The 27,012-nt window shown below is 37.6% G+C and overlaps 1 protein-coding gene across 3 annotated transcripts in view; it reads right to left on the reverse strand.

Annotated features, from left to right (window-relative positions):
* EEA1 (early endosome antigen 1) overlaps window positions 1-27,012 on the reverse strand; it is a 66,495-nt gene that overhangs the window by 30,906 nt on the left and 8,577 nt on the right. For 2 of the 3 annotated variants that reach the window (XR_008482893.1, XM_054272799.1), the window contains exons 3-12: window positions 24,928-25,050; window positions 14,138-14,265; window positions 10,232-10,286; window positions 10,023-10,088; window positions 9,137-9,176; window positions 8,222-8,329; window positions 8,019-8,140; window positions 6,438-6,593; window positions 3,833-3,949; window positions 1,515-1,853 (exon numbers count right to left, since the gene is read on the reverse strand). Coding sequence is in view for 1 of the 3 variants with exons in the window: in XM_054272799.1 (XP_054128774.1) it covers window positions 1,515-1,853; window positions 3,833-3,949; window positions 6,438-6,593; window positions 8,019-8,140; window positions 8,222-8,329; window positions 9,137-9,176; window positions 10,023-10,088; window positions 10,232-10,286; window positions 14,138-14,265; window positions 24,928-25,050 (1,254 nt within the window). In the remaining 2 variants the exon portion in view is untranslated. The remainder of the gene's footprint in view (window positions 1-1,514; window positions 1,854-3,832; window positions 3,950-6,437; window positions 6,594-8,018; window positions 8,141-8,221; window positions 8,330-9,136; window positions 9,177-10,022; window positions 10,089-10,231; window positions 10,287-14,137; window positions 14,266-24,927; window positions 25,051-27,012) is intronic. The other variant, XR_008482894.1, reaches the window with a different exon arrangement.

Raw genomic sequence — 27,012 nt, forward strand, 5'->3', positions numbered from 1 at the left:
AGGAGTCCATACTCTCTCATCCACACCCTTCTCCTACTGCTGTGCTGGAACCACATTATAACTGAAGTTTCTTCCATTGATATCACTTCTTCCACATCACCCCAATTCTAACATGTACAAACTTAAGCAGATACGCACTCATTCAAATGAATTTTGAGAAGATGACAAGAATTCTTAAAAAATGTGATTTGACCAAACAACTCTATACATACCTCCATAAAAAGAATTCATAATGCTAAATATAAGCTAATGGGCTACATGCATAAAAAGGTAACCCCAGTGAAGTACCAAGTGAATAAATATGAGGAATTTAGTCTTTTCATTGGAATAGTAAATGAACTCTCCTTTGTAGGAAGAAAAAAGAGAATATGTTTATGCTTAGCTTTTCTTTTCTTTTATACCAGGTACAAAGGATTTTTTTTCCTGCACTATTCTTTTACCATACAATTCTAAAACAAATCCTGAAGTTCAGTGGCTTGTTAGGTTGTCTTCCTTCCCAATGGTATCACCAGAGAATATGTCATGCCTCCATTTCCTATCATAGGAATTCATTCAGCAATGCTTTACTCACCATCCTCCTCCTTAATTTTCCCACCCCAAAAATCCATCTTGAAAATGTCCTCTGAGGCTGAAGACAGATTTCAGCTCAACCTCTTGGCTATGATTCTATTGTCCAGGCAGTTTCACCAAATGCAGATAACTAACACAATTATCTCCTCTCATCCTGACAGAAGACTGATGGGAGAAGGAAGGACATTCTGGGGATGTAATACACACATAAATGTGGCTCAGCCAAGTCACAGTTCTTCCAAGATAAACTATACATAAGGAGCTTGCAACTTGATATGTTTCAGATTTTACAAAGGGTTGAAAACTCAGAAACACTCACTTTAACATAAATAAGCTTTAGCAAGATTAAAATGAAGTATGTCATACTAACAAATAAAGATATAATTTTTTACATCTCAAGTCTGGACATGATTACTGATACACACATATTTCTCCAGTCTAACACATTACTCTGCAAAAAAAGATAAACTGAATTCAACCAACCTCAAGTTTCAAAATGCTCAATGTTATATGAAAGTCCTACTTCTCTAAGTCATTTGACTCAGCAGAATAATAGGTTCTGGTAGGGGGGGGATGTATGCTCCGGATGCTTTCCCAGCTATCAGCAACATAAAGAGAAATTGTTTGGGGAGAAACACTAAGGAAGCAATATCAAAATTTCACATTACCCTGGCTTTTCCCACTAGGTATTCCCTACTACATTCACTACTCACACTTAAATCAAGCACTGTTCAGTTCTAATGTAAAACCAAGACTTGCTTTTCTCAGACTTCCTACAGAGTAGTAAAATGCAAGTGCTGGTTAATTGCTCTCCTTCAAATAAGGAAATGTAAGTGCATGTTCATGAGAAATATGCATTTACATTTAAATATGCAGGTTTTTTTAACTTATGAGATGGTTTTAAGGAACCACTCCTAGACCATCATGGGCTTAAGGAAACTTACCTGACTGAGCTCGCTTTGGAGTTGCAGGCCATGCTGCTCTTTTTCCTCCCTCTGCTGCTGGAGCTGTTTACATTCTGCCTTGAGATGCTGGTACTTTGTTTCTACTTCAGATAACTCCTCTTTAAGCTTCTGGCTTGCTTCTGCCTTCTCACTTAGCTCTGTCTGCAGTCTCTGTATCGAGGCTTCAGAAGCAGACAGCTTTGCCTGAAGCTGTTGGCAGTCCAGGTCCTTCTGGTGAAAACTTGCCTGCACATTCTTCTTACTCACAGATACTTCATTGTGTTTTTCTTCCAGCTGGGTGTAGTCCTGTTCTTTCTTCAGCAGCTTCTCAGTTAGACTCTGTGAAGAGAGTTACACAGCAATTCAAGTACAATTCTGTTTGCAGCTGTTCAACATATTATTCAAATTTCTTTGTAAGTGTTGATGCTGAACAGTGAAGAGCTTGTTCAAAAACAGTATTAAAGAAAATATTAACCTGTATCTTGTATTACACACATTGGTTCTAAAGCCCATACAGCACTCAGTTTCAACTCGAAATAATGTTTTTCATATTCTCACATAAATTTACTTCCTCTTACTGAGTACACACCACAAACTCTATTTCTGTATCCTGAAAACTAATTTGTTTTCCCTGAATGTTCAAACCAACTTAATTCCAACTGCAATTGCTTGGGGAAAAGTTGAAAAGTTTTCCACGCTAGCTATCTTCTGGGCTACAGGCCCTTACTGGCCTCTGCAAGGCAAGCCAAGCCCCATAATTATTGTGCTTTAAAAATGACAGAGAGAGAGCTCCAGCTGAGCTCAGAAAACTGATCCTATATACTTATATATACCTCTGTTTTTCTCAGTATAGCTCCTGAAAATATAAGAAACAGCTTTCTTTCTTGAGGTTGTACATGAGCTTGAAAAATTTCCTATCAATGCACAGAAATATCTTCTCACACTGCAACTGGATTATAAACCAATGTTCATATCAAATGTATTATATTCTATATATTCTCCATTTAATGTGCTCTATCATGAATTAATGACTCCTCCCTGATAGATTTTTCAAGGATGACACACTGTTCAAAGTGGAAGCAATTTCTCCTTCTGTAAGCTAGTCTTACCTTTTCCAGTTCTAGGTCCAACTCCTCCAGGGCCAAAATTCCATAGCTAGCACATAATTCTTATGGATACCACCTTACAAAAAGCTGCATTAAGAGATGGCTGCAAACTGCTTTAAGTCACTAAAACTGTAAGAGGAAAAGTAGCTCACTGCCACTTCTCTTCTTCCAGTTCCTCAGGTGGTGTTTGGCATTAACCTGACATGGCAGAGGACTCTCTCTTAATGTGTGGTTATCTTATGCATCAATCTGTTTCACTCCTCATTGTTAATGAAATACCAATAGATTCAGGAAAGGGCTCTATATTGTGTAGCAGCACTTCTGCCAAAAGCTTGATTCATTGTTGCTGGTCTACGGAAAATTACAGCATGACAACTCTTACTTTTCAGTTCTATTCTTGATTTAGTGAGCCAAACAGAGTCATCCTGCTAAAGGTAGTTTAATTTACCAAATTTTAATTTCACCCTCTTATATTTTTTGCAAATGTTTTAATATTAGATTACATCAAATACACTCTGTTTTGTCCCTGCCCTTTCCTTTTTCCAAGGCTGACAAGGTTCCTAGTAAAGGCGTGTATGTTATATCCAGTTCATATCCAGTGTTACATGCAACATGAAGCAGTACACATCTTTGTCCTTGCTTCCTGTCCCCCTTTAGTTCCATTTTTACCCCCACAATACATGACTTCTAAACACAAATACAAAATGCAGCAAGCTCAAAAGCTCTGGTAACAGCTCTCAAAGAATGTAAGTTGAGAAATTTCTGGAATTAATTTCCATTTTCTACCATTCATTATGCCAGTAAATGGCCTGAAAAATATGATGAAAGTATAATCTAAAAGCTAAGAAACTAGAAAACCAACAAAGAGAACTGAGAATATCTTTCAAATATGATTTTTATGCAAATGTATTATTTCCAGGGGTACTACTTTTAATGTGTGAGATGGCAATTCTGCTTAATGATAGGTAAGCATGAACTACAGCTATTAAAAATTTGCAATCATAGCAACCTAAAGAATTTCAGTTGTAGGGTATGATGATCATTAAAATATGCTGTTTGCTTGCACATTATAGCAATCCAATTGTTAAACAAAATGGCAAATGAATTCTCAACTTCTGCAAGAAGATAGTCTTCAGTGTTTCCAATGGCATTGTGTGATGTGGTTCCATCTTAATGTGAGCTGACAAGCATAGGAAATAATAACATTCTCACCTGATTCTTCTGTTCTAGCTCTTTAACTGAACTTTGAAGTTTTTGCAGCTCCTGAACATACACAGCTACTTCCTGAGGTCCTTTGGCAAGTTCAGCTCTTAATTGGTTAATAGTAGCCTGAAAAGACAAACAGAAAAATCCACATTTAAAACAAAGCTTTCCATGCATAATCCAACAAAAGAAAGATGTCTGGTAGTAAAATAAAAATACATTTTCTATACAAATAAAATGCCTAGGGAAAAAAATCACCAGTAAACTAAGCTCAAAGCACCATCAGAAGATTCACTGAGTGTAATTTCCCAGCTGAGACTTATTTATATCCTGTTCTGGAAGACAAAAATCTGACTCAATCCAAAATGCCAGCAAATGCCAGCTTGAACCCAAAACTGATGAAAATCATAACAGATTATCCATTGATAATTATCACAGTTCTAGCCAAAGGTGAAACCTTTCCAAGTCATTGCAGTTACATGGCCAAAATCTTGGCCCCTCTAGGAAGGGAAATGCGCTGGAAAAGGCTCTAGAAGCAAGAGCATCTGGCATTTGATGCAAACTTGGTGTGTGACTTTTGGACACATCAACCCTGCAGGTCAGCATAATCAGAGGAACAATACTACCCCATTAAACAGGATCAGTACAGAACAAAATATATCAATGACCGCACAGTATTTGAATACAGTAATGGAAAAAAACAAGAAAAGCACTTTAGGGCATAGCTACCCTAAAACATGTTGTGTATTAATGCACTCATTTCAAATATACTATATAGCAGTGACCTTTTATGAAGAAGCTTTCTTTCCCATTGTTCCCATAAGCAGAGATTTCAGCACAAATGCATAAACACTGAATCCAAAAGTGAACTAAAGCAGAACAGAAGCAATAGACAATGACCATCCAATTTACAACCTTCCTAGAGAAAAAGGAACACCAAAGAGAACATAAGAACAATTTGCATATAGTGCATATAGTTTACTGACTGTCTGTAACTCTGTGCCTCACCATGCTGTCTCATAACAGAGCTGTTAGCTAAAACATATCCTTGGATTGGTCTTTTTTGACCAAACATTCCAGGGTGTTATCAGAAAACAGTATGGTTATTTCATACCGAGACAATATAATGCAGAAAATGTGCAGGTAGCTTACAAAGGACACCACTGCAGCCTTTCCAACTAGAATCATAATTTAAATGCATAAAGATCCATTTCTTGTTCACAATTCAGTAAGACAATCTCACATTTCTTTCTTAACAGGGAAATATATCCTGGGTAAATATTCAGCCCTGGTATTTTCTTGCTGATGAGTCTGTATGAATAATGAACCATTAAAAAACCAGGAATGCATCTGTTTAATAACATCTTGAAATTGTCTTGATATGACAGAAATTTGCTATGAAAATTAAATGCTTCGAAAAAAAATTACCTCAAATTTAAGTGTCTCTATTAGAAAGCAGAAGGATAAAATGGATGGATGAAAGATGGAAAGAAGCAGTTGCAAAAGCTGCACACTTCCTCAAATTTGTTTTATAAATATTGCAGTGTTTCTAATGCCTTTGCTTAGTGGGAGGGAAAAAAAAACCTCAAACAAAAAAAACACTAGTCCTGGCTTTATTAAATTTACCCTCAATTTAGGCTACTAATTTTGTTTACTTCTTTGGGCACTCAAGATAACAATCAACCCTAGCTGCTTCATTTATTGAAGATTTATAAGATACTGAAACAAATCCCAATAAGCAGAGAGATTCAATAGCAATGCTTAGCTCCAAAGCAGTGCAGCTGTTTTCATTACACATTCACAATGCAGGAGCAACTATAGTGAAAAACTAAAGATGAAAGGAACCGCTCAGTATGAATATTCATGTGAAAGACACAGATGCTCGTTTCAGAAACAGCTCTGAAAAAGATATAAACACCCAGCAGATTTAGGTGACAATTGTAGACTACGCTGCTCTTCACATCCCTCTCCTGCAGTATTTGAAGATGCTCATATAGGGCTAATATGATTTTTGTTATTTTCACCCATACTGAGCATTTACCTTATTTTAAAGATATTTACTTTGAAACCAATATTAATATGCATATTCTCAGCCAGCCTGTAAAATCAGCCAAGAATGGTGTATAAACCACTTTGAACTTTCAGTCCTTGATGTGTTCTTGAAGAGCAAAGCTGAGATGAAACATGGCCAAACATTTATGTCAAGCACTGCAGCCAATGTGGCCATGAAGGACTTCCAATTCTTATTTTCTTATGAGTAACAATTAGCAAAATTGTGTTTTAGCCAGGAGCTGTTTGAGACAGTTTGAGGAGTGAAGATATCCTTAAAGATCCAAATCTGAGATGCTGCCTCCCTTTTCTTCTGCATGTTATGGAAGTGGAAGTTGTAACTGATGGAAGAGCAGAATAACCAAAACTTTTGAAGAAGTGAGAAGATTATATTAAATGCTTTTCCATTATGATTAATAATCATAATGAAATAATTAATCATAATGAAATATGCTTTTTCATTATGATTAGTTATTATTTTCCATTTTCACATGATAATCGCAGCAAAGCTAGAACACACATCTTTATGTATGATTATTACTATTATAATGCATGATTATTGTACCTCAGAGTTAGCCTGCTCAGCCTGCAAGTGCTTGCACTCATCTTTCAGCTTTTCAGATTCTCTTTCACGTTCCAGCGTCATTTTATCCATCAGTGTTTGAACTTGGACCAGCTCCTTTTTCAGGACAGCCACATCTTCCACACCAGGCCTTTGTAGCTGAAAAGATGGGAACAGTGAGCAACAAACATCACAATGGCAGACACGCTTCCAGAGTCAATGGCATTTCTAAAAATCTATCAAATAATCCACTTATAGACAAGGTGACATATACAGTATTACAGCTAGGCTTAATAAATAAAAAAGAGATAAAAAGCCTCCCCCAAAAAAATAGCAAAAAACCAGAGAAGTTCTTATAATTCCCAAAGAAAACAGGATTTAAGGGCTAGTTTTTAGGCTTTGTCTGCTAAATTTTGAACTTGCTGATTGATCTCAACCAAATCTGATAAAACAAAAATTGTCTCAAAGATTTAATTTTTGTGACTTTTATGTAGGTAGATGGCTAGATACAGGATACTGCCCCTGTCTTCCAGAATTATTTCAGAAAATCACCACAGACAAAACAAAAGGGCAGCTGAAGGCAGCGTCTTGAAGGTGCTATCAGATGGGGCTCATACCAAACCCACAGGCAAAATCTGTTGGTAATTGCATCTCAAGCACCAAAAAATCCCTCAGCATGAAACAGGATGGAGGGAAAGGAGAGGGGTGGCATCTAGGAGCACTAAAGAAAGCAGAGAAAAGGAGTGTTGGCATCTTTAGAATATAAAAGGAACAAAATAAATGATAAGGAAAAGGCAACACAAGAAGCAACTGAACAGGGAGGAATGGATAGGTCCAGCATTTGGGCAAGGCCAATAGGCCCTTGAGGGCAGTCAGCTACAGGGAAGAAGGGAGATAAACAAGTCCTACTTTCCTCCAGAGTCTAAACAGTAGCTGAGTGTGAGAAACTAGGAAATTCCTTGCATTACTGCTTTAGAAGTGGCCCAACTTGCTGAGTCACTGGGATTGCTCCCTGGAGCCATAGCTGAATATAAAAGTCATCAGGAGCCCAAATCCTGGAATACACACACATTGGTATTATCAGCCAAGCACAAGAGGGACAAGATTAACATAGGCATGATGATGACAGCTGCCAGATTTTCAGCCACCATGTCACAAAACACCTCTCTGGGCACTTCTTAAAAATCCAGCTGCCCAAGGACAGTCAGAGCATAACACCTCATGGAAAAAGTGACCTAAAGATAGATTTTGAAGTCAGCAATGGCATGCTCCAAGTTCAGGTCTGTGCAGCACATCTATATGTGTAATATACTGCAGAAATGCTGAATGATAGAGCATCAAATGAGAAGACTACAACATAATGCAGGGTGGATTTTAATACATGTCAGAAACAACATATAATTTCTCACTGGAAAAACACTGAAAATGCAGATCAAAAACAATGTACTCTGAATTTTTTCAGCCCACAAGCAGACATCTTCAAGTTCAACAGAGTTTGACTACTTTAAAACTGTGTTTGCAAGCATTTAAATAAACGCCTCCCTTGACTTGAAAACAACAAAAACATTAATGTGATGTGAATACCAGCTCTGTCTTTAAGTCTTCTACTGTACTTCTCTCTTTCTGCAGTTCTTGTCTCAGGTTTGTCACCTTCTGTTCTGCACCTTCCCGAAGGCTGATTTCTTCATCATACTTTGATTTAAGATCTAGTAAGAAAGAAGTTGAATAAATGATCCCTTTCACAAATTGCACAAGAAGAGAATCAGATCTCATGCTAATACACTTACCCACAATTTCAGTGGCCAGTTGTGCTGCTTTTTGCTCAAATAAGTCTTTCATTTGCTTAATGTTAAAATTTTCTACTTGGATCTCTTCTAGTTGCCGTTCTAATGATTCTATTTCCATAAAAAGAACAGTATTATTTTCTAGAAGAATTAGGACAATACAGTTCCTCATGCCCATAACTAACCATGAGAGGTGAATATGTAAACCAAAATCCCTAAACATCCAATCATCTTAGCAAAGTGAACAACTTTACTGAAGTTAAATATCTGCAAGCATGATGTCACTGTCACTAGCTGAGTACTCTGCAGGATTAAGTACATATTGCTTTTCACTGGTCACAAATAGCCCTGCAGATCACTGTGACATGATGTTAAACTCCAAGCCCTGAACTGTAATTAAAACCTTTAATCAATATCAGTCAGATAGTTTATGTACAAATAGGGAAAATTTTATTCTGTGAGAGCCTCATGGAGAAAAACGGACCAAAAATTATGGGTCATCAAAACAAACAAAAATTCACTGTTTTCTCTGCTAGCAATGAGCACAGAAAAACACTCCATAAGACCATCACTGAAAAATGCTAGAGTTGATATAGTATAGTGCTGTAGTAGTGCTCACTGAGTCAATATATGAAATTATTAAAGAAGCATTCCAGATGCCTCATGAGAACTGCTTTCAGATTCAGAACTCCTGTTTTGCTTCTAAAAATTTCAAACCCTGAGCCCTTGGAACATTTCCCCAGACCACTGCTTAACATAAATAGCTCTTAATAGATCTTACAATTAACTTTTTGCCAGTAATTGTAAGATTCCAGCTTTCTAGCTCTTTAATTTACCAAAAGTGCTAATTTACCTAAAAGCTAAACCAAACTAAATTCCAAAGCAGTGCAGAAATTATTATAATAAAATGTTAGCCACCTGTAGATGTAGCTGTTGTCAATCCATCAGATTTAGATTCCTTAAGAAAACAGAATAAATGCACCATTAGACAGTAGGAATAAAAACTACTACTTCCAAAGTTCATCCATTTTTTGGAAAAGACAGGGAAACAAGGACTTCTGTGCTCAAATACTGCACAGCAGTATAAAAATACCTGAATTCAAACACTTATATTTGGAAGACTGGAAAAGGCCAAGATGACTTTTCATTTCATATATCACTACACTATTAAGGTTTCCACTCATAAGGCTCCAGAAAGAATACCCTCCCCCTCCCCTTCCTCTATATAGAAATCTGTCCTAAAAACAGAGGTTACAGACATCAAGAACATCCTGAGAGGGAGCTTTGACAGAAAGCAATTTCTGAGGTTTGTAACTATCCCACATCTAAGCAGCTCATAGTAATAAAAAAAGCAAGCTTCCTTTAGGGCATAATACACCACAATTTGCCTTGCATTATTTTTTGAGCTCAGCTGGATACCTATGAAACACCACTGCTGTTTTCCAAAAGTTCTTTACAAGGACTCCATAGCCTTTTTTCATAAAAGATGAAACACCACATTCAATTTACTTTCTTTAATAAACAGAGTTCTGAATAAGCTCAACAGAAGTAAAAGTCTGAACTGAACTTGGAGTGAGTAGTATGGAAGAATCATTATCTATTCTGACTTTGTTCTTTACATTTCCATATATACATTTATATACACAGTTACATTGTGTAGAGATAACTAGCTTTGCTTGCAAGAACACGTCAATATTTAAATTACAGAACTAACTAAATCAGGCCACGTGCCTTACAAAAAAGGTTTTAATCTTCAATGTCAATGCTGACGATAAACCTGCTTCAAGTATTTTAAAGCAATTACTTGCTGCCGCTGCCCCTGCAATTTCTCTAATTCTTTCTTCAGCTCTTCTGAATACCATCTCTCCTCCTAAGGGGGAAAATGATAAAAAAAAAAAAAAAAAAAAAAAAAAAAAGAAGATGGGGAGAGAGACTATAAATTTGGTTGCTCAAGACAGTGGAACACTTCAATTTGAAACAAAGAACCAAGTGCAAGTAAAATACATTTCCAACCTTCAGTGAAGCTTGCAAGTCCTGGACTTCTTGTCGGAGCAGTGATACTTCATCTCTGAATAAATATATCCACAGAGTGGAGAAAATGAATACACGGTGGTTACATTTTGTCAATTACATACAAGTTGTAATGCATGTTAAGTAATCAGACTGATAGCCATGTACTACATAAATGTAACTTACATAATTATAAATATTTATTTTTAGAGGTTTTTTTAAACTTAGAACAAAGATTAATATCACTTTGCACATCTCCTGAAAAATGCTAAACATATTAAATGGATAAGTAAAGAAATAGATAAGAATAAAAAGTCTCATGAGAACAGAATGTAAATCTAAATCAGTGCATCAGCTCAACCACATGAGTTCAGAATGACAAAGCTATGCATTGGAACATTTAACAGGTTTGCATGCCTTTGTTAAAAAAAGGACAGGTTTCTTCTCCTTCACTTTCCATATCATGGACTACTGTTAAGCAACAGCATACTATCTTACTCCTGAAATATGCAGTTACATAATTTTTCATCCACACAGCAATTTGGTATGCCCCACAGACATATTCACTTAATGATCTGAATATTTAAAGCCTTAGAATTTTAAATTCTCAAATTTCATGCTCAAGCCTCCAGCCATACAAGAACACACAATCCAAGGCTATAACTATTAGTAATTGATTCACACAGAATCCTTCAAAATCACAGGTCTCCTTACAGAGTTGCACAACTATACACACAAGAATAATGTTGCATTACTGAGATACAGCCACTCCAAATCAAGAACACAAGGGTCATTAAAATAATGTAAAAATATTTTTTCTTACTGTTTGTACAGTGGCAACACTAAGGGTTACACAGAATATATATGTCAGGGTACCAGTGCCAAAAAATCCTCTCAGTTTTATACCATATAATTTTATTGCTGCTGGTGTGCATTATCCCCTCCTCCACAGATGTTCTTTGAAATTATCTCATACTTAGTAGAAAATAAACCACCAAAACAAGTTATTCCGTAGCTAAACTGGTGAGGAATAAATTCTGATGTTAAAACTGATGTTAATATGTTAATGTAGATTGAATTTATTCCTCACCAGTCAGGGTCAGAGTCATCAAGTAGCAAGTGAAACATGCATTTGAACCAGTGGAGCAAGAACTCCAAGGTGGACCAGTTTTAATGACAAAACAAACATGGGATATTGGGAGATTTGCTTTTTTCAGAGGAAAATTTTGTTATGTACACATTATTCTGCCTATGTGACGGATTTACTGGAGGTTTGCAAATACAACTTTACTGAGGCAGGTGTAGCTGCATTCCAAAACCTGGCTGTGGGTGGAGAAGAGGGAGCCACTTTCTCATCAGTACAAGCCAATGAGCTAAGACTCAGATCTAAGATTATAAATAAAAAAGCAGGTGGAACTGTCAGCTGTATTGAAGTTGGACTGAACATATACCACACCTGCAATACCAAAGCATTTAATATGCCCTGGTCTTCACAATACATCAAAGGGTTTGAGTTGTATAAAGCTAGTTTGTAGTAGAGATAAGGTAGAAGAGATAAGGGAGGAGAAAGGAATGAGTTTGCAATGTAAGGGGCCTTCTACAGTAGTTGCCTTGATATTCCCAATAAAATTTTGCTAAACCATTCTAAAATGAAACCTGAATTTAGTTTAACCAGTGGAAAGTACATGGTTGGAGGGGGTGGGGGGATGGTTTGAGCGGATTTAGTGTAAGTCATTGCTACAGGCACTGTAACTTTGCTTTTCTTCCCATCATCCAAATCCTCACCAAATCTCCTTTTCTGCTAGCACTGTGACAATCCTTCCTCCTCTCAGCACATCTGAGACTACCAACTGGAAAATCCTTAGTGCCTTTTCATTATGGTCCACTCAGTTTCCCACTTGTAACGCCAGGGCCTCCACCCTAGTATTGAGTTCTGATGGCCTTGCTGAATCACACTGGGGGATTTACATGATTTACTCTTGAAACTTATTCATCATCATTTACTGGGGAGTGGGAGGAAGAGAAAACTGTGCAATTCCCAGTACTTAACTTTTTCTATTGACTACATATGGAATTTCACCTCCCATTCTTGGTCCTAAGAATTGCACATAAGCTTCACACATGGAGAACAAGTGGGGTGGCTCCGTGCTGCAGGCTACAATATTTCTTTAATATGGAATTCCAAGGCATGGAAAAACATATTTATGTTGAATGAGAGTTTTCTCAAGGAAACAAGCAAATGAGTAGCATTAAAGAATGCCACACTAATAGGAAAATGTAGCTCATGTGTTACACAATGGCTCTCACCAGACTCCCTTTATTCCATCTAAACTCCCAGACCCCATCCACTTTTTCAATTATGTGAGAGAAAACAAAACTACTTGTCCTTAAACTGTCAGGAGCCAGGGAAAAATAACTAAATTTCACCAGCCAACATCTGGCTGACTTTGGAAATTTGCAGGCATAAAAATAAGAATTTCATAAACTATATAAACAATATAGTTATGACCAATAATTCTCCCACATGAATGCTATTATCCTACAAAACTATCACTTCAGGTCCAAGTTTAATTATTCCAAAAAGACTTAAATCAGGCATAAAAAGCATAGTCATTATTGAATAAATGTGCACATCAGAAGCCCAATATGACTTCATTAGTACCCTATCACTTTATCCTGTATAAAGCCTCAATTTTGATGCAGCAACTGAGAGAAAAGGCAGCTATCCATGAGGAAAGAGTCATCCAAGACCTCTGCTAATGCTGGCTCCTACTGGCTTGCCAGCTTTGCTCAGTACTGGCTTGCCAGCTTTGGTCAGATCAAATACAGATATGCATTTGGATAACAACTGAAACATGTTATCTTCCACACTCTTTTTTCACCAAAGAGTCAGCCTCTCTTGAGTTAGTTACACAAATATATGTATTTCTTTCAATGTAATTATTTGTCATTTTGTCCTATATTTCTGCTTGTGAGAAAACATTTGAACTGTTTACTCCCCAGGATCAGCAGAAGCCACAGGGTCATGTTCTATGTACCTCCATGCTGCTCGCTCTGAATCTCCTGTGTACAAACCAGGGGAATGTGACAAAACAGCAGCATGGACTGCTCTTTACAGCAGCACAAAACAAGCACTGAACAGAAAAGGAATTAGCAGGAAGCAAGGGGAAACCCATAAAAATGTTACGCCCAAGAAAAACCTTCCCAAAGCAACTGAGACTACTCAGTTAATATTTCTAGATAAAGTTTCACATTATCAATTCCTGCTACATACCACTGCTCTCAGAAAAGAAACAACCTGATATTCTTCCTAGGGATGCATTTAATAATACAGTTTGGACCAAAAAAAATTCAATAAACTAGTTAAGATTTCTGAAAATCAGCATGGATTTTCTGAAACACAGAAGGAGACTTACTGGCACACAAAGAAACTTCTCAGATTTGCAAATAACTAGGTAATTAGGGAAGCTATTCAGGCAAATACTGATATTGTAATTCCCCAGTAAATACCCTAATTAACTAGGGACAAAATTGGGTTTCTTCCCTATCTTTAGGGTTGTCCTCTCCACTCTCCCATGATGATATTTCAGCTCTGTGTTAAAATTAGGAGAAACCCATATTTTTTTCTGCCACACTTGTAAAAATCATTCTGGTCTATAATGCTGAATTGTATGCAGAATCAGAAACAGGTGGCTTAATACCATAAACATATGTATCTGATTTTCACCTACTGTCAGATCAGTATCAGACAACGTAAGCTACAAGATGCCTTTTAATTCTAGTTGGGAATGGGACATGAACATTTAAACACTTGACTGCATAAATTCAAATTAATAAAACCTTCAGTGTAACTAGAAGCAGCTCAACACCAGCACAAAGGCACAAATGCACAAATGAGTACTGTTTCACCTTTCTGGTGACAGATGACCTTCCCCTCTGTGACTTGAATCAATGCCAGAATTATGAACTGCTTCATAGTGCTTGAACAGCTCCTCTGCTGATCCATGAGACTTCATACAGAGAGGACAAATAAAGCCCTATTACAAAAAGGAAAAACAAACAAAAAAAAAATGAAATACATTTCTTTTCCTTCTTATTTTTATATAGAACCATAAATTTTGTTTGCGCATTTAAGTAGTAAAAGCAATTTCAAAGATTCATATTAATTCTTTCATGCTGTAATAAGAGTTTTTGTAATTAAAATGTTAGAAAATGCCTGCAAAAGGCACATTCCATTATTCAGTGAGTTTTTCCCCCAACAGTATTACATACCAGCAACAAAATTTTACTTAGCAAAACAAAAAAGACTGTTCTGCAATTCCTTCCCCCTCCTCCAACAAAGCAATTTTCCACACAACTTTTCATAAAATCACATTCTTATTCCAAATAGAAGGTAGCATCTGGAGTTTGGTCTTTAAAAAGGAGATATAACTATCCACTCTAAAGCACAGTTATTAATAAACCAACTATCTACATATTGAAACTACTGATTTTAATATGGGCCAGACAACTAAGAATCACTTTTTACCTTTCATATAATTAATTGGTAAATGCCATTCAAATAAATACCACATCAAAAAAATCGTATCTCTACAGCCTTAAGAATCATAAATCCTCAAATTTCTTTCCAGCATACATACAAGCTTACCAGAGTGGAAATTTAGCAGATCAATGCCGTCATTCTACCCATTAGCCCACAAATGCAAACAGTGTTATGTTCCTCTTTATGCATCTCTAAACATTCATGGAGTGTTCAAGCTGCCACTTACCAGAAGTACCATCCACCAAATTTTTCTCCATTTATTACATCAGGTGTTGAGTGCTGGACTACACACTGACTCCTCACTCATGTGGTTATCATGCCAACTCTGAGCCCAGTTCCCATCCACACTTCAGCCCATAACAGCAGTGACACTGAGACATTCCCAGAGTAAGAGCTAAAAACCTCGTCTCACATTAAAGACTCCCTGTAATTCCAAGCAGTGCAAAAGGGACCTCATGTAAGTGGGATGCCTGTCTTTAACTGTTTTAAGGCCCCCTGTCCCTTTAACTCATTTCAAATATGTATTTTTACATTTATATGTTATCCTTAAGTTTCTTATGCCGCTACAAACTGTAGTGTACGCCAACATTAAACCAAGGCTCTCCAGCATCCAAGATGAGAGTACTCCTCTAAATGGGATTATCACACTTCACTTAGCACAGTGAACTCCATGAGTTATGGAGTACACATGAAGACTTTTGGCACTCTTCTGCTCTTAAATTTGTACCTGGATGCTAACAGATTTAAATATTAGGACAAAGTGAACATAATGAATGCATATGTTGACAACCACAAACAGCACTCATTTATTAATTTGGCATTCATAGTATTTTGTTTCACAAGTCACTAGGAATTCAACAACATTTACATCGTTTTAACCTATGTAAAACTACCATGTTCAGCTACTCAAATGTAACCCCAGTTCTAAACAGAGACTTCATTACCCCAGTTCTAAACAGAGCCTTCATAACTTCTACTATTTATTTGTGCTTCAGAAATTAATTACTAAATACAATTGCTTGTCAGGTCCACCACATATCATATGGAAAACTAGTTTTGTCACAACTAGACCAAACAAAACAGAGTACTCTTTCCTAAGCAGGAAACAGGCATCAAACCTTAAGAACCATTTATTTATTTGCAGAGTTAATCAGCACAGTTTCACTCTAGATTAAACCAAGTAAACTAATATATAAGTATAGGTACAGAATTTGTTCAGCTACTATGTTCCCAGTAATGTTTATCTGATACAATTAGCATAGGATGCCAGTGAGAGTCACTCTGAGTGCAAGAACCAGAGGGATTTGCTTGGCACACAGCCAACCCTCTGTGGTTACAGGGGGTCCCAAAATATAGGATTGGGTTTTCTCCTGGTAAGCTTTATACAGAAAGAAGTCAATTTCATACAATGACAGTGCAACGACAGCACAACATCATCCTTTCAGGATGAAACTCTACTAAGCAGTTCTCAGTGTTGTGTTTAGTTTCCCAGTGATGGGAAGGTCTGCTGTTCATAGAGAAAAGCATGTGTTCCTCACAGTTCCAGTAAGTGCATCTAGAAAGAATGAGTGCAGAAAATTGCTCTGGCCTCTCCTTCCTTTTGCCCTTTATCTCTTTTCATTTAAACAGCAAAATCTGGTTTTTTTGCTTGGGTTTCTTTTTTGTGGTTTTATTGTGCTTGGGGTTTATTCTATGCAAATAGGAGCCCTAGAGAAGAGGAAAGAATAGATTACATGTGCAATTAGCCCAGGGGGACAGCAATCGTTCATCTCAATTATTGGGCAAAGCCAGCCAAGATTTCCAGGCAGGCAGAGAGGCAGATTTGAAGGCGAGGTCCACAAGGACAAGCAGCCAGAGGCAGAGCAGAGCTGCTGAGCAAAAGGAATGTGCTGCAGTTGTGAGCCTGCAGGGTGGATGGGAGCTCTGGGGAGACAGGCATACTGTCACTGCCAGATGGGAAACATGGACAAAACCTCCTCCTCTTCTTTTTAGAAACTGCCTTCCTCCCATACAAGCAGAGATAAAGCAAGCATCACCCACCAGCCACAGGCTCTCCACCAGCACTGTCATGATTGTGGCTGGCCTCAGTTTTGGGGGACACTTGGAGTCAGCTCTCACATGCAGCCTTATGCTAATGCAGCTTTTGCTGGAGGTCTGACACACAGGCTCTAACACAGTGAGCCATCACCCTTCAGCAACAAGGTGCCCTTGCCATGGAAAATGTCATCTTTCCTGTACAGAGGTGGACAGGAACACCAGCTCCTAAAAACACAGGCAACTAGCACTCATACATCACAGCCTGAAACTGCACAAACCCAGGAATCAGCTGCACCTCACAGACTGATAATATCCAATGTCAACTCTGATGTCAGCAGCACCAATTCAGTTGCCTTTACAGTAGGAAAATCAGAATCATCAGGATCCTTCAGGCAGCAGTCAGTAACAGGTAGAAGCATTTAAGTTTCCTGGATCTGTAACTATCAGCCCCAGTGACAATCTTGTTTGGGAAACTGGGTTGGTGGATCACTAACTTTATCTCTTAAAAAAAATTAAAATTAAATACAGCCAAATTAAAACATCTCTCAGTATCATCTTGAGATGAACTCTAAATATGTTCAAAAGTGTATTTTATTATTCTAAAGACAATCATGTAAGAAGAAGGGAAGAAATCTGATAGTCTGAGATGCTTAAATTCAGTAAACATTTCTGTCAGCTTGCAGGAATTTACATCAGGTCCAACATATTCCTACATCAGGACCACAGCTGTCTTGGATAAAGAGGAGATGGAGCAGCTACAACCAAGAGGTGTCATCAGAGCCTAGGGGAGGAGCTGAGGCATCCTTGCCAGTAAGCCTGCACCTGGATGGATACCTTAACTAACAGACTCCTTTACAGAAGAAGCAAGTTGAAAGTATCTTGAATTTTGGTTTCCTTTTAACATGTACTTAGGGATTACTTTGCATAAAGCACAGCCACAGAGAAGCAAAAGGTATTTCATTTTTCATTTAATAAAAGCAAAGACACCACTTACAGCCCCTTCAGTGCTGCACTGTAACTCATGATTCCCTAGCTGAAGTTTCTGGTTGGGTTTATCTTTCACTTTACACAGAAAGAAAAGAGCCTAAAAGAAGTTAAATGATGATTACTTGGGTTTGTTTTTATATCTTCTCACCAAGAATATTGAATTCAAGGACTTTTGCAGCTGCCTGACAGTTTCACAGAAAACAAAACATAATCCACAACTACATGCACTAGTTTTTATCAGCAAGAAGTTATTGAGATCACCACAGAATTTCTGAAGCCATGCACAGAAAGAACAATTTTTTTAAAAAGGCATTCAAACCAAACTCCAATATACATGTACAAACAAACAACTAGGAGACAGCACACAATTTACAGCTCAAAACAGACCCTGACCCAATAGTCCAGGCATTCCAATGAGAATGAGTGAGATGCTAAACTTCAAATCCCAATTTTCTGGTCCCACAGGAAACATTCTTCTTTCAGGAGGCCCATGGGCCATGCCAAGCATCAAGCACCACCAGAGTACCATGCTGTTTGTAGTGGGACAGGCCTTCCTCAGTGCAAAGACTCCAAAACACATGGGTTTCACTCAGAGCAGAACAGAAACTGCTACATAGATGTTTTGTAGGAAAGCATCTTGCCTCAGCTTGAGTTATAATGCCAAATTTCACTAAAGATCTCAGGCTCCATGAAAGCACCAGAAGATTTTTTTTACCTACCTTTCTCAAGGTAGACTTACAAATAAGCCCAAAGAACAAAAAACTACTTATCTCCTCTAATAGTTGAGATTTATTTTCAAGCTTGATAATGTTAAGCTTCTCAGTGCTCTATCTCCTTAAAGCCATTCAAGGTAAATTATTTCTTTCTGGTAACATTAATATTTGTATGAATCATTAAGATAGCATTCTTTGGGAAGTATGCCAGGATACTAAAAGCAACACTAGAAGGAAAATGTCACTACAAAAACTAGCGTGGGATTTGGGGTTTTTTTGTACTAAAATAATTTACAGAGCTATTAACTATTGGAAGAACTTTGACCTACAACATTGAAACACAGTGCCCAGCAAAAGCAGGGCACAGACCCACAGGAAGACAAGTGGATAACCAGACCAACTGCAGGCTACCATAGAGTCCTCCTAATCCTCACATAAACTATTCCCAGTTTAAAATCATGTAACAGGAAAATGAATGTGTAGGACTGAAAGGTTCCTGGGTTTCTGTCTTCTTATATTGCTCTGTAGAACTAGGGGTGATGGGGTTGGCTGTGTAAAGAAGTATTTCAAAAATGTCAGCTTTTTCAGAATATTGTCTTACTTTTAATGATTTTTTTTCATTAGCTGAAGGCTCCCAACTGAGGTTTAAAAAACCCCAGCATTTACATGTAGTTGTCCACTCCCCAATCACTACCAATGCAGAGCTATTCAACACAGTTAATGGAGCAAGAAAGCAGTCACCTGACTGAACAGATGTGCATACCTTAGGTAGGGTCAGCATTACACCTCCCAGGGCTCCATCATCAGTAACTGTAACTCAGACACCTCCATACAGATGCTTTCAATCTCTCTTCTTCTGCCAACTGCTCTCCTTTTGCCCTAAGCTTTAATGAAATGGTCTTTTAGAGCCAATATGAAACCTTGCCTTAATTAGTTAATGAGTGAGAGCACAGCTTACTTTACCCAAAGTTCCTCTTTCACAAATTAAAACTGGAGGACGGTTGAAGGACAGTCCCATGGGCAAAACAATTTTTACAGGATGGAATTCAGCTGTGCTCAGGTCCTTAGAATCCAAGAAACAAGGCACCTTATTTAAGTTTTAAAGTCACAGCCATAGCAACTCAGCTTCCTTAGCACCTTCTAGCAATATCTAGAAGATGATCTAGATGATAGTGAAGTCAATCCCATTTTAAAACTGCACAGAATTGAATAAGTACTCCTATTTAGGATGCTACACTTGCTGCTGATCTACAGCTGTGTGTGGTAGAGAGCCATATAGCACAAATAGCTTCATATAGCACAGAGCTGCATTTACTAATACAAACAAAGCTCCTGCAACATCTTGTATTTTTATTCCAGCACTTACAACATGGGTCAAGCTTAGGGAACCATGGAACTTCACTGCTTCACTGTTTTCCATTCTTGGAAAATATTTAAGAACTATGGTAAACAAAACAAAACAGAACAAAACAAAACAAAAAACACCAAACCAAAAAAGTCCACACCTTGACCTCACAACCCCAGAGAACCATTTCAGGATAACTGACACTTTACCATATGGAAAACATTCGTGACTATTCCACTATATACATGCTATAGGACAGCTTAGCCCAAACCAAAACCCAGGATGCACTTTAACATGCTTGGCATTCACAGGACTAGGCTTTAAGTTTAAATAGATTTAAGTATCTAAGTTTCACTATTGGCCTTCCAGAAATACCAGGCCAGCATTCCTAGCTACAGCCTGTTTCCAGTGAGCTGCATGACCAAAAGGCCAACAGCAGTGATTGAAGCCCAGGGCTGCAACACCTTCTGGCCACGACCTATGTCTGTCCATCTCTCAGAACACAGACTTACTGTCACACAGCTGTACTGTACAATAAGCTGTATGCTGTGAATAAAGTCCAGCATGTTTAGAAAACTGAAAGTAAGCTCACCATACATGTTTCTTCCACTGTAGATGAACCTCCACAATTTTCCTCAATATAAGATACACATCTTCACCAGCACTCAAACAGTAAGTCCAAGCTAAAACCCAGATATTCCCCAGTTATACAGTGATTTAAAGGATGAAACATTTTACATGATGGAAGATCAGAAACTATATATTTAGGGCCAGTGGAGAGAAACATAAGTGATATTTCAGAGCTGAAAGATGTATCAAGTAGCTTCTAGATCGTATTTTCCAAATATATATCAAAGCAATGAACTGAATCCTCAGGAAGTTCTCAGAAGCAGCTTAAACAGTCTGCCTAGACAGCAAGGGCAAGACTACATTTCATAATTTATTTCAGAAGGCCTACATATTGATTTAAAAAATCATGACACATTTTAAGCTAAAGAATAAAAAAATTAGGTCACTCCTTTTATATATTGCTAAAAAGAAAATACAGTTGACATTTTTCATGTCTTTCACCAAATAAAACCCTTCCCTCTGTGTTTATGTAAACAATAAGATGACAGTGGCTTTCTCAGATAACATCTCTATTTAATCATTAGAAAATTAGGTTAAAAGGTCATGTTGAGTATAATTAAGACCTGCAGTCCATTTCAATTTTACAAGTATTTAAACTTCTGGACAAGGAGAGCAAAGATGTATTTATGTAGTATTTTATACCAGAATGTAGAATTTATTTCTTCCTAGAAAAGAAGCTGGATTCTTCCTGAGAAGAATAGAACCAACATAATTTCTAGTTCAGTTGTCTTATGTTTTTACTGCTATTGATCAGTAAGACAAAATTTGTGTCACAACCTGCAAGACTACAACATTGTCATCAGTTAGAAATTCTAATCCAGTGGGATCTCTATTTCTTAAAAAGTCATATTCCATGGCCAAGTCAAATCAAATCAGTATCTCTAATTCTTCATTCTCTTAATACTGTTCAGATGTTGAAGGGAGTTAATATACTAATATAACTCAATCAATAATTTTTGTTCTTGTGCAAAGCAGGCGAGTACTGTTGAGGTGAAAACAGGCACCACAACCTAATTTGAGAAGCAACTGAAAGAGAATAAAATATCAGCTTTAAAGCATTGACATGATGTTCTGTGCAATAACAGTCTGCAACACTCCAAGGGCACGCACAGAAACAAAAGAGTCAATCAATTGCATCCACAATAAGAGACAATCAGGGGGAAAAAACATAAAGAATGTGATCTTTTAAAAGACTGACTTTAAAACCACACATTTTTGCACAACTACTATGCCAATTTACATTCTCTGTAATTCTGCTATGAAAAGCCTATTCAGAAAACATCAAGGTCATATCTTGCTTGTACTAGCCAAGAAATACATTCCTACCAAAAGTCTGGAAATTTATGAAGACTACTCAAAAGAAGTGTCTGGAAATTGCCTTAGATTTAGCCCAATGGTGGATAAGACAACAGATATTAACAGACGCCATATTCTAATGCTGCAGGGGTATCATTCAGTGGTTGCTTTGGATGCCTCAGATAAAAACAGCACAGGAGGTCTCAAACTATGCCTCTGTACTGACTCACTGTTTAGATCATCTGAACGTCCAACAGAGACTGTCAGGAAATGCAGGACACAGTTTAGAAATGTATCATTCCTTTCAAAGAAAAGAAAACAAAACAGAAGCCACCACAGAGCTTTTGTTAGGGACACCACTGTATACATGAAGTTGGGAAACAATGTTTGGGAACTTGCCAACGTGTGGGACTTTCATACATTATTTGTTTGCCTAAGTTGGCTATACATGGACAGACATTTGCCAACACTTTGGTGGTTACTCCTGCAGCTGAATAGGCCACTGTATTTCAAAGCAAGGCTTCATCACACCTTGGGGGACAGGGGAAGTATTACACTGACATTTTCACCAGTTATCATAGGTTTCAACCCCTACTTTGCAAAAGAGGGCTGCAGAGAGCTGCTCAAGAAGATGGCCATAAATCAGGCTACAGGTGAGTGGCAAGAAACCTTTCCCACAACAGGACACTGCATGTTGAGAATGCTTGTTACTGAAAAACAAAGACAATTCTCACTGCATGGAGGGCATAGAGGAAGGAAAAGCAAGGAGAACACAGGGGCACTTGCTAAAATTTTCATCAGCTGATAGGTGTACCAATGGAATGAGAGCTAGCAAAGAAACTATATGTAAAATCTGAAGCAAGGTACAAAGGCTTATGTTAACTGTGTAACAGTTCTTCAGGTCTCACAAAGTGTATCTAAACACTGGCCTTGCAACACATCCTATGTCCTTGCTAAAGGAGAGTTCACTAGCAAAAATCCTGAACTCACAAGCTTCTTCAGCACTCTTTCCAACAAAAGGTAATTGAACTCTTCCCAGTACTATGTACTATCCACAGTACTAATCACAAGAAATGCCACTAAATATTAACAGTTTAAATAAGGCAGACTGAGAAATGTTTCATATGTCTGCTACATAAGATGACACTGATAACGTTTTATCATTGTTATAACGCTGTCCCAGAAAGTGCAGAGACTGAATGAGGTGTGACAGCCTGGCTGTGTTGCTTTTTCTATGTGTTTGCTACAAATGCAAACTATTATTTCCCAGCAGCAAACAATCAGCTTGCTTGTTGACGTCTCAGCAGTCAAACATGTTAAACTTTTCATACTAGTATTGACTATAGTTATTAACAGAATTCCCCACTTTTTCAATGCTTCTAGGCATTCTCACATAATAAAAGATCAAACTGAAAAAAACCCCCCACATATATTTTCTTTGTTTCTCACCTCTTACAGATATTTACTGAACAACAGTACAAAGAAACACAGCTTTAGCAACAGGAAAGAGCAACAGTTAGAAACAAGTGAATTTGTGTTTCAAGTGCTACACTCAATACATAGATTTATCAAGTTAAAAGCTGTAATCAGTTCTTCAAGGGAAAAGTACTGACCAAGGAACTGACAAAAAGTCAGTGGAAAAACAAAAACTCAAAGTGGGCAAAAACCCAGCAGTCAACTCCATGAAATATGCTAAGCACAAGCAGCTTAAATAAAACAGTAACTTCTTCAGGTAATCAAACCACCTCTGATGGCTCACATGCCACAACCTACTGACACCATCACATCAGGAATGCCACAGCTTATTCAAGTACAGCACTTGCATCGTGACCAGATAATAAAGAAAATAAGAAGTTGACTTGACCACAACAGAGCACGACTGACAGCCTCTGCTTCAACAAGAGGCAGTGAGGAGTCCATCAAAAGCCACACTCAAGTTGCCTTGGCTCTGAGAGGTCCCACACCACTCCAAGAGAGCAGCACAGGTCAGTCTTACCACAGATCTTCCTCACTTTATCAGCTGACACTTCACACTTGAAATGACATCTCAAGCTATCTCTAGAATAATCAATGTATTGACTCCTTTCATCATTTTTGGGAATAACATCCAACAATTTTAAGTTTTCCCTTCAAAAAGACAGTGTAACTACACATCAAGTATAAGGAAGGAAAAAGGCACTACCTAGCAAATACAACACCAAACCCAATAAAATCACATCACACACACATCCTACAATAAACACTTAGATTTCAAAACTCAGCAAAAGTAACATTGGCAGAAGCAATGGAAAACTTCCCCTCTATACAAACCCGTTCAGTGCATAGCAAGCTGCCTACCCCCAGAAGTCCAATCTACTCTCTCAAGGTTTGCAGCAAAAAGAATCAGACAGCCTTGTGCAGCCGGAGGTTCTTAACTTCTAGACTCTAACTTCTTCTAGTTCTGGATAAAACCATGTATTTTGTTTTAAGTGTGAGTTTTACACTGCACAATTGGAAGAATTCAGAAATGCACTACAATTTACATCTATTAACTGAAACAGCATTTACATTTTCTTGGGGGCATAAAAAAATCTAGTAAGATTATCTATTAAATTTTTTTCCTAATTATTTTATAATTTTGCTGCAATACATAAGCTCTTAAACATGTTCAAAAAGAGAAGTTTCTGAGTTTTTTATATTACCACCCTCTGTTCCCTTTACCCAATGTACCTATCTTGCACTAAAAATCCACTTTTTAAAAAAGTTAGCTAATAAGAACTCAAAACACTTTTTTTCACAAAGGATGTGCCTGATCCAACACCATGTTTATCATGATACTGAATTTGATGTGAAGACAATCAAATAAGGAAACAGTCTTTTTAATAAGAAAATCAAGCAAAAGTAGTTTAAAAAGAGAAGTGTATATATCAGTGATGCAAGTCTTCTAATACTGCAAATATTTCATGTGACAGACAACTGCAAACCACAAAACTAGACATGAATTAATTCTTCTGGTGAATGTATACTTTGGAATCATGCACATGAGATCAAATTTTGTTTAAGCAAGGAATCAAAAGAAACAATTTAAAAGGCTGACACCAGGAAAATATGTCATTCATTTAAAGCAGCCCATCACCAAAGCTATTTAAACAAAATAAACAAGACCCACACTAGTAGCTGGGAGGTCACGAAGCTCCTGTCTTCCTTCTGTCCCAGTGTGCTCACTCTGGTAATGTTCAGACAGATCAGTGGGAGTTACACACACTTTCATACACAATGGACAGATGAAGCCCTGTGAAATGCATATTTGTTTATAAGAAACTATTAAAGACAAAAAAATGCAGATCTGGAATCAAAAGTTTGAATTCTTATGTTGAAAGCTCTCTACAGTCACCAAAAGCAAAGTCTGTTTTCCTTTTGGAGAGAGAATTTTTAAAAACCATAGCAATACCATAGAGAAAGCAAGAAGGAAGAGTTATTAAGGACATGAAAATAAATAAATCTAAAACATGCCCTAGAAACTAGGACCATGCTGCATACCACTATGTGTTTTCCTTACACTCCTGGTGCCTCTTCATGTGACAGAGAAACAAGCTGCATAAAATATCGTGAATGAAGCATTACAAGGCATTAAGTCACCTCATCACAAGGTCTCCCATAAGGGTGCTCAGATGTTTCAGACAAAGAGGGAGGAGTGGTGCAGTGAGACTGCAGAAATGCCTCTATAAATTAATAAGCAAGTTTGCAACAGCAGCAGGAGAGGCTGAGGCAAACCTGTCTAGTTAACACAGTTACATTATACTAAGGAAAGCACCATCTCACTGGCAGACTCACTGCATGCATGGAATATTTAGCAACCCTGTACTGTTGACAGTTGCACTGGGACCTAAGCTGCAAAGGTAAGAGAAACTCAAATGTTTCCTCCCTGGGCATATTGCACAGTGAATAAAAGACTTCATTATAGGTCTGCCTGGGACCTGAAGTGCCAATATGGTGACAGACAGGACATGAGCAAATTTTTACCTCTTCTTGAGCAGTTTGAGCAGTCTGAATTCAGACTTTCCCACTCCTTCTGTTTCATACTACAATTCTCAAAAATCAGGATTTATTTCAACCAGGCTTGAGGAGAAAGGAAATATACAAATCTGCACAGATTTCGCAATTATTCTCCATTTGAATCTTGCAGCAATACAAATTAGAAAATCTAGCCAAGAAACTGAAGTGAAAACAAGTTAATGGACTTCTGACTGCAGAATAATGTGGAATATCATGATAAAACAAACAGCAAACATTCTGCAGAGACCAACTATAGTGCTCCTGAAGAGAAGCTCCAGGAGAGACAAGACCTCAGGGAAGCTTTGAGGGAAAAGGAAGGCTAACAGATTCGAGTAGTGTTACATGTGAATTTAAAAACCCATCACCAGGTTCGGAGCTCAGTTTCAAACAGACTTCAGAATTCAATGCTAAGGATAATACCCAATGCAAGTAATGATGGAATTTACTTTTCTTTATGTAACAAATGCATGTCAAGAGTGACAAGGCAGCCTTTGGTCTGACCCAGTTTCAACTCAGTAGAAAGAAGAGCCAATGGGGCAATAGTGCAGGCACATCACCACACTGAAAGCTCATCCCATGCCACGAAAACACCGCTCCGTTAGTACTGAGGTACCCTATGGCACCCACAAGCTGTACAGTCAGCGATGCTGCACTCATATTAACAGAACTGTATCATTTCAACCAAACTTTAGAAAGGAGAAATCATCTCATTGCATGTTTTTATGCCTTAATCAACTACGAAAGTAGTAAGATTTTTAGTTTTCAATTTAAGAATATTTATTTGCTTCAGGGATTGTTAAATATGCACACAAAACAGACTAGGACTCAAAAATGTGTGACATGTAGAACATGCAGCAAAATATTATGGAATGTCTGATTACATTGACTGCAATAAGGCATTAAGAAAGTAGAAATAAGCAGATGCACAGATAGGATTTTAAACAGCACAGTGAAAGTTTCTCTTATCTTGTATCAGATACTGGAGTATTTGAATCATCACACATTTTACTCAGTGTAATAAAGGGCACTTTGCTCCATTTAATGTTGCAATAGGGGTAATTAACCCTGCACTGTGTATGTATGTTAAGCTCAAAACATGTCCAAGATAGGTAATCAGGCTACATTAGCACAAATGAGCTTCAACAGCCAGTGAAGTCAGTTTGCATTTTTCAGAGTTAATGACAGACAACACTGTAAA

The sequence above is a fragment of the Melozone crissalis genome, unplaced genomic scaffold (assembly GCF_028551555.1).
Source record: "Melozone crissalis strain CALT ecotype California unplaced genomic scaffold, PUWL_Pcris_2 ptg000004l_1, whole genome shotgun sequence".
Taxonomy (NCBI): Eukaryota; Metazoa; Chordata; class Aves; order Passeriformes; family Passerellidae; genus Melozone; species Melozone crissalis.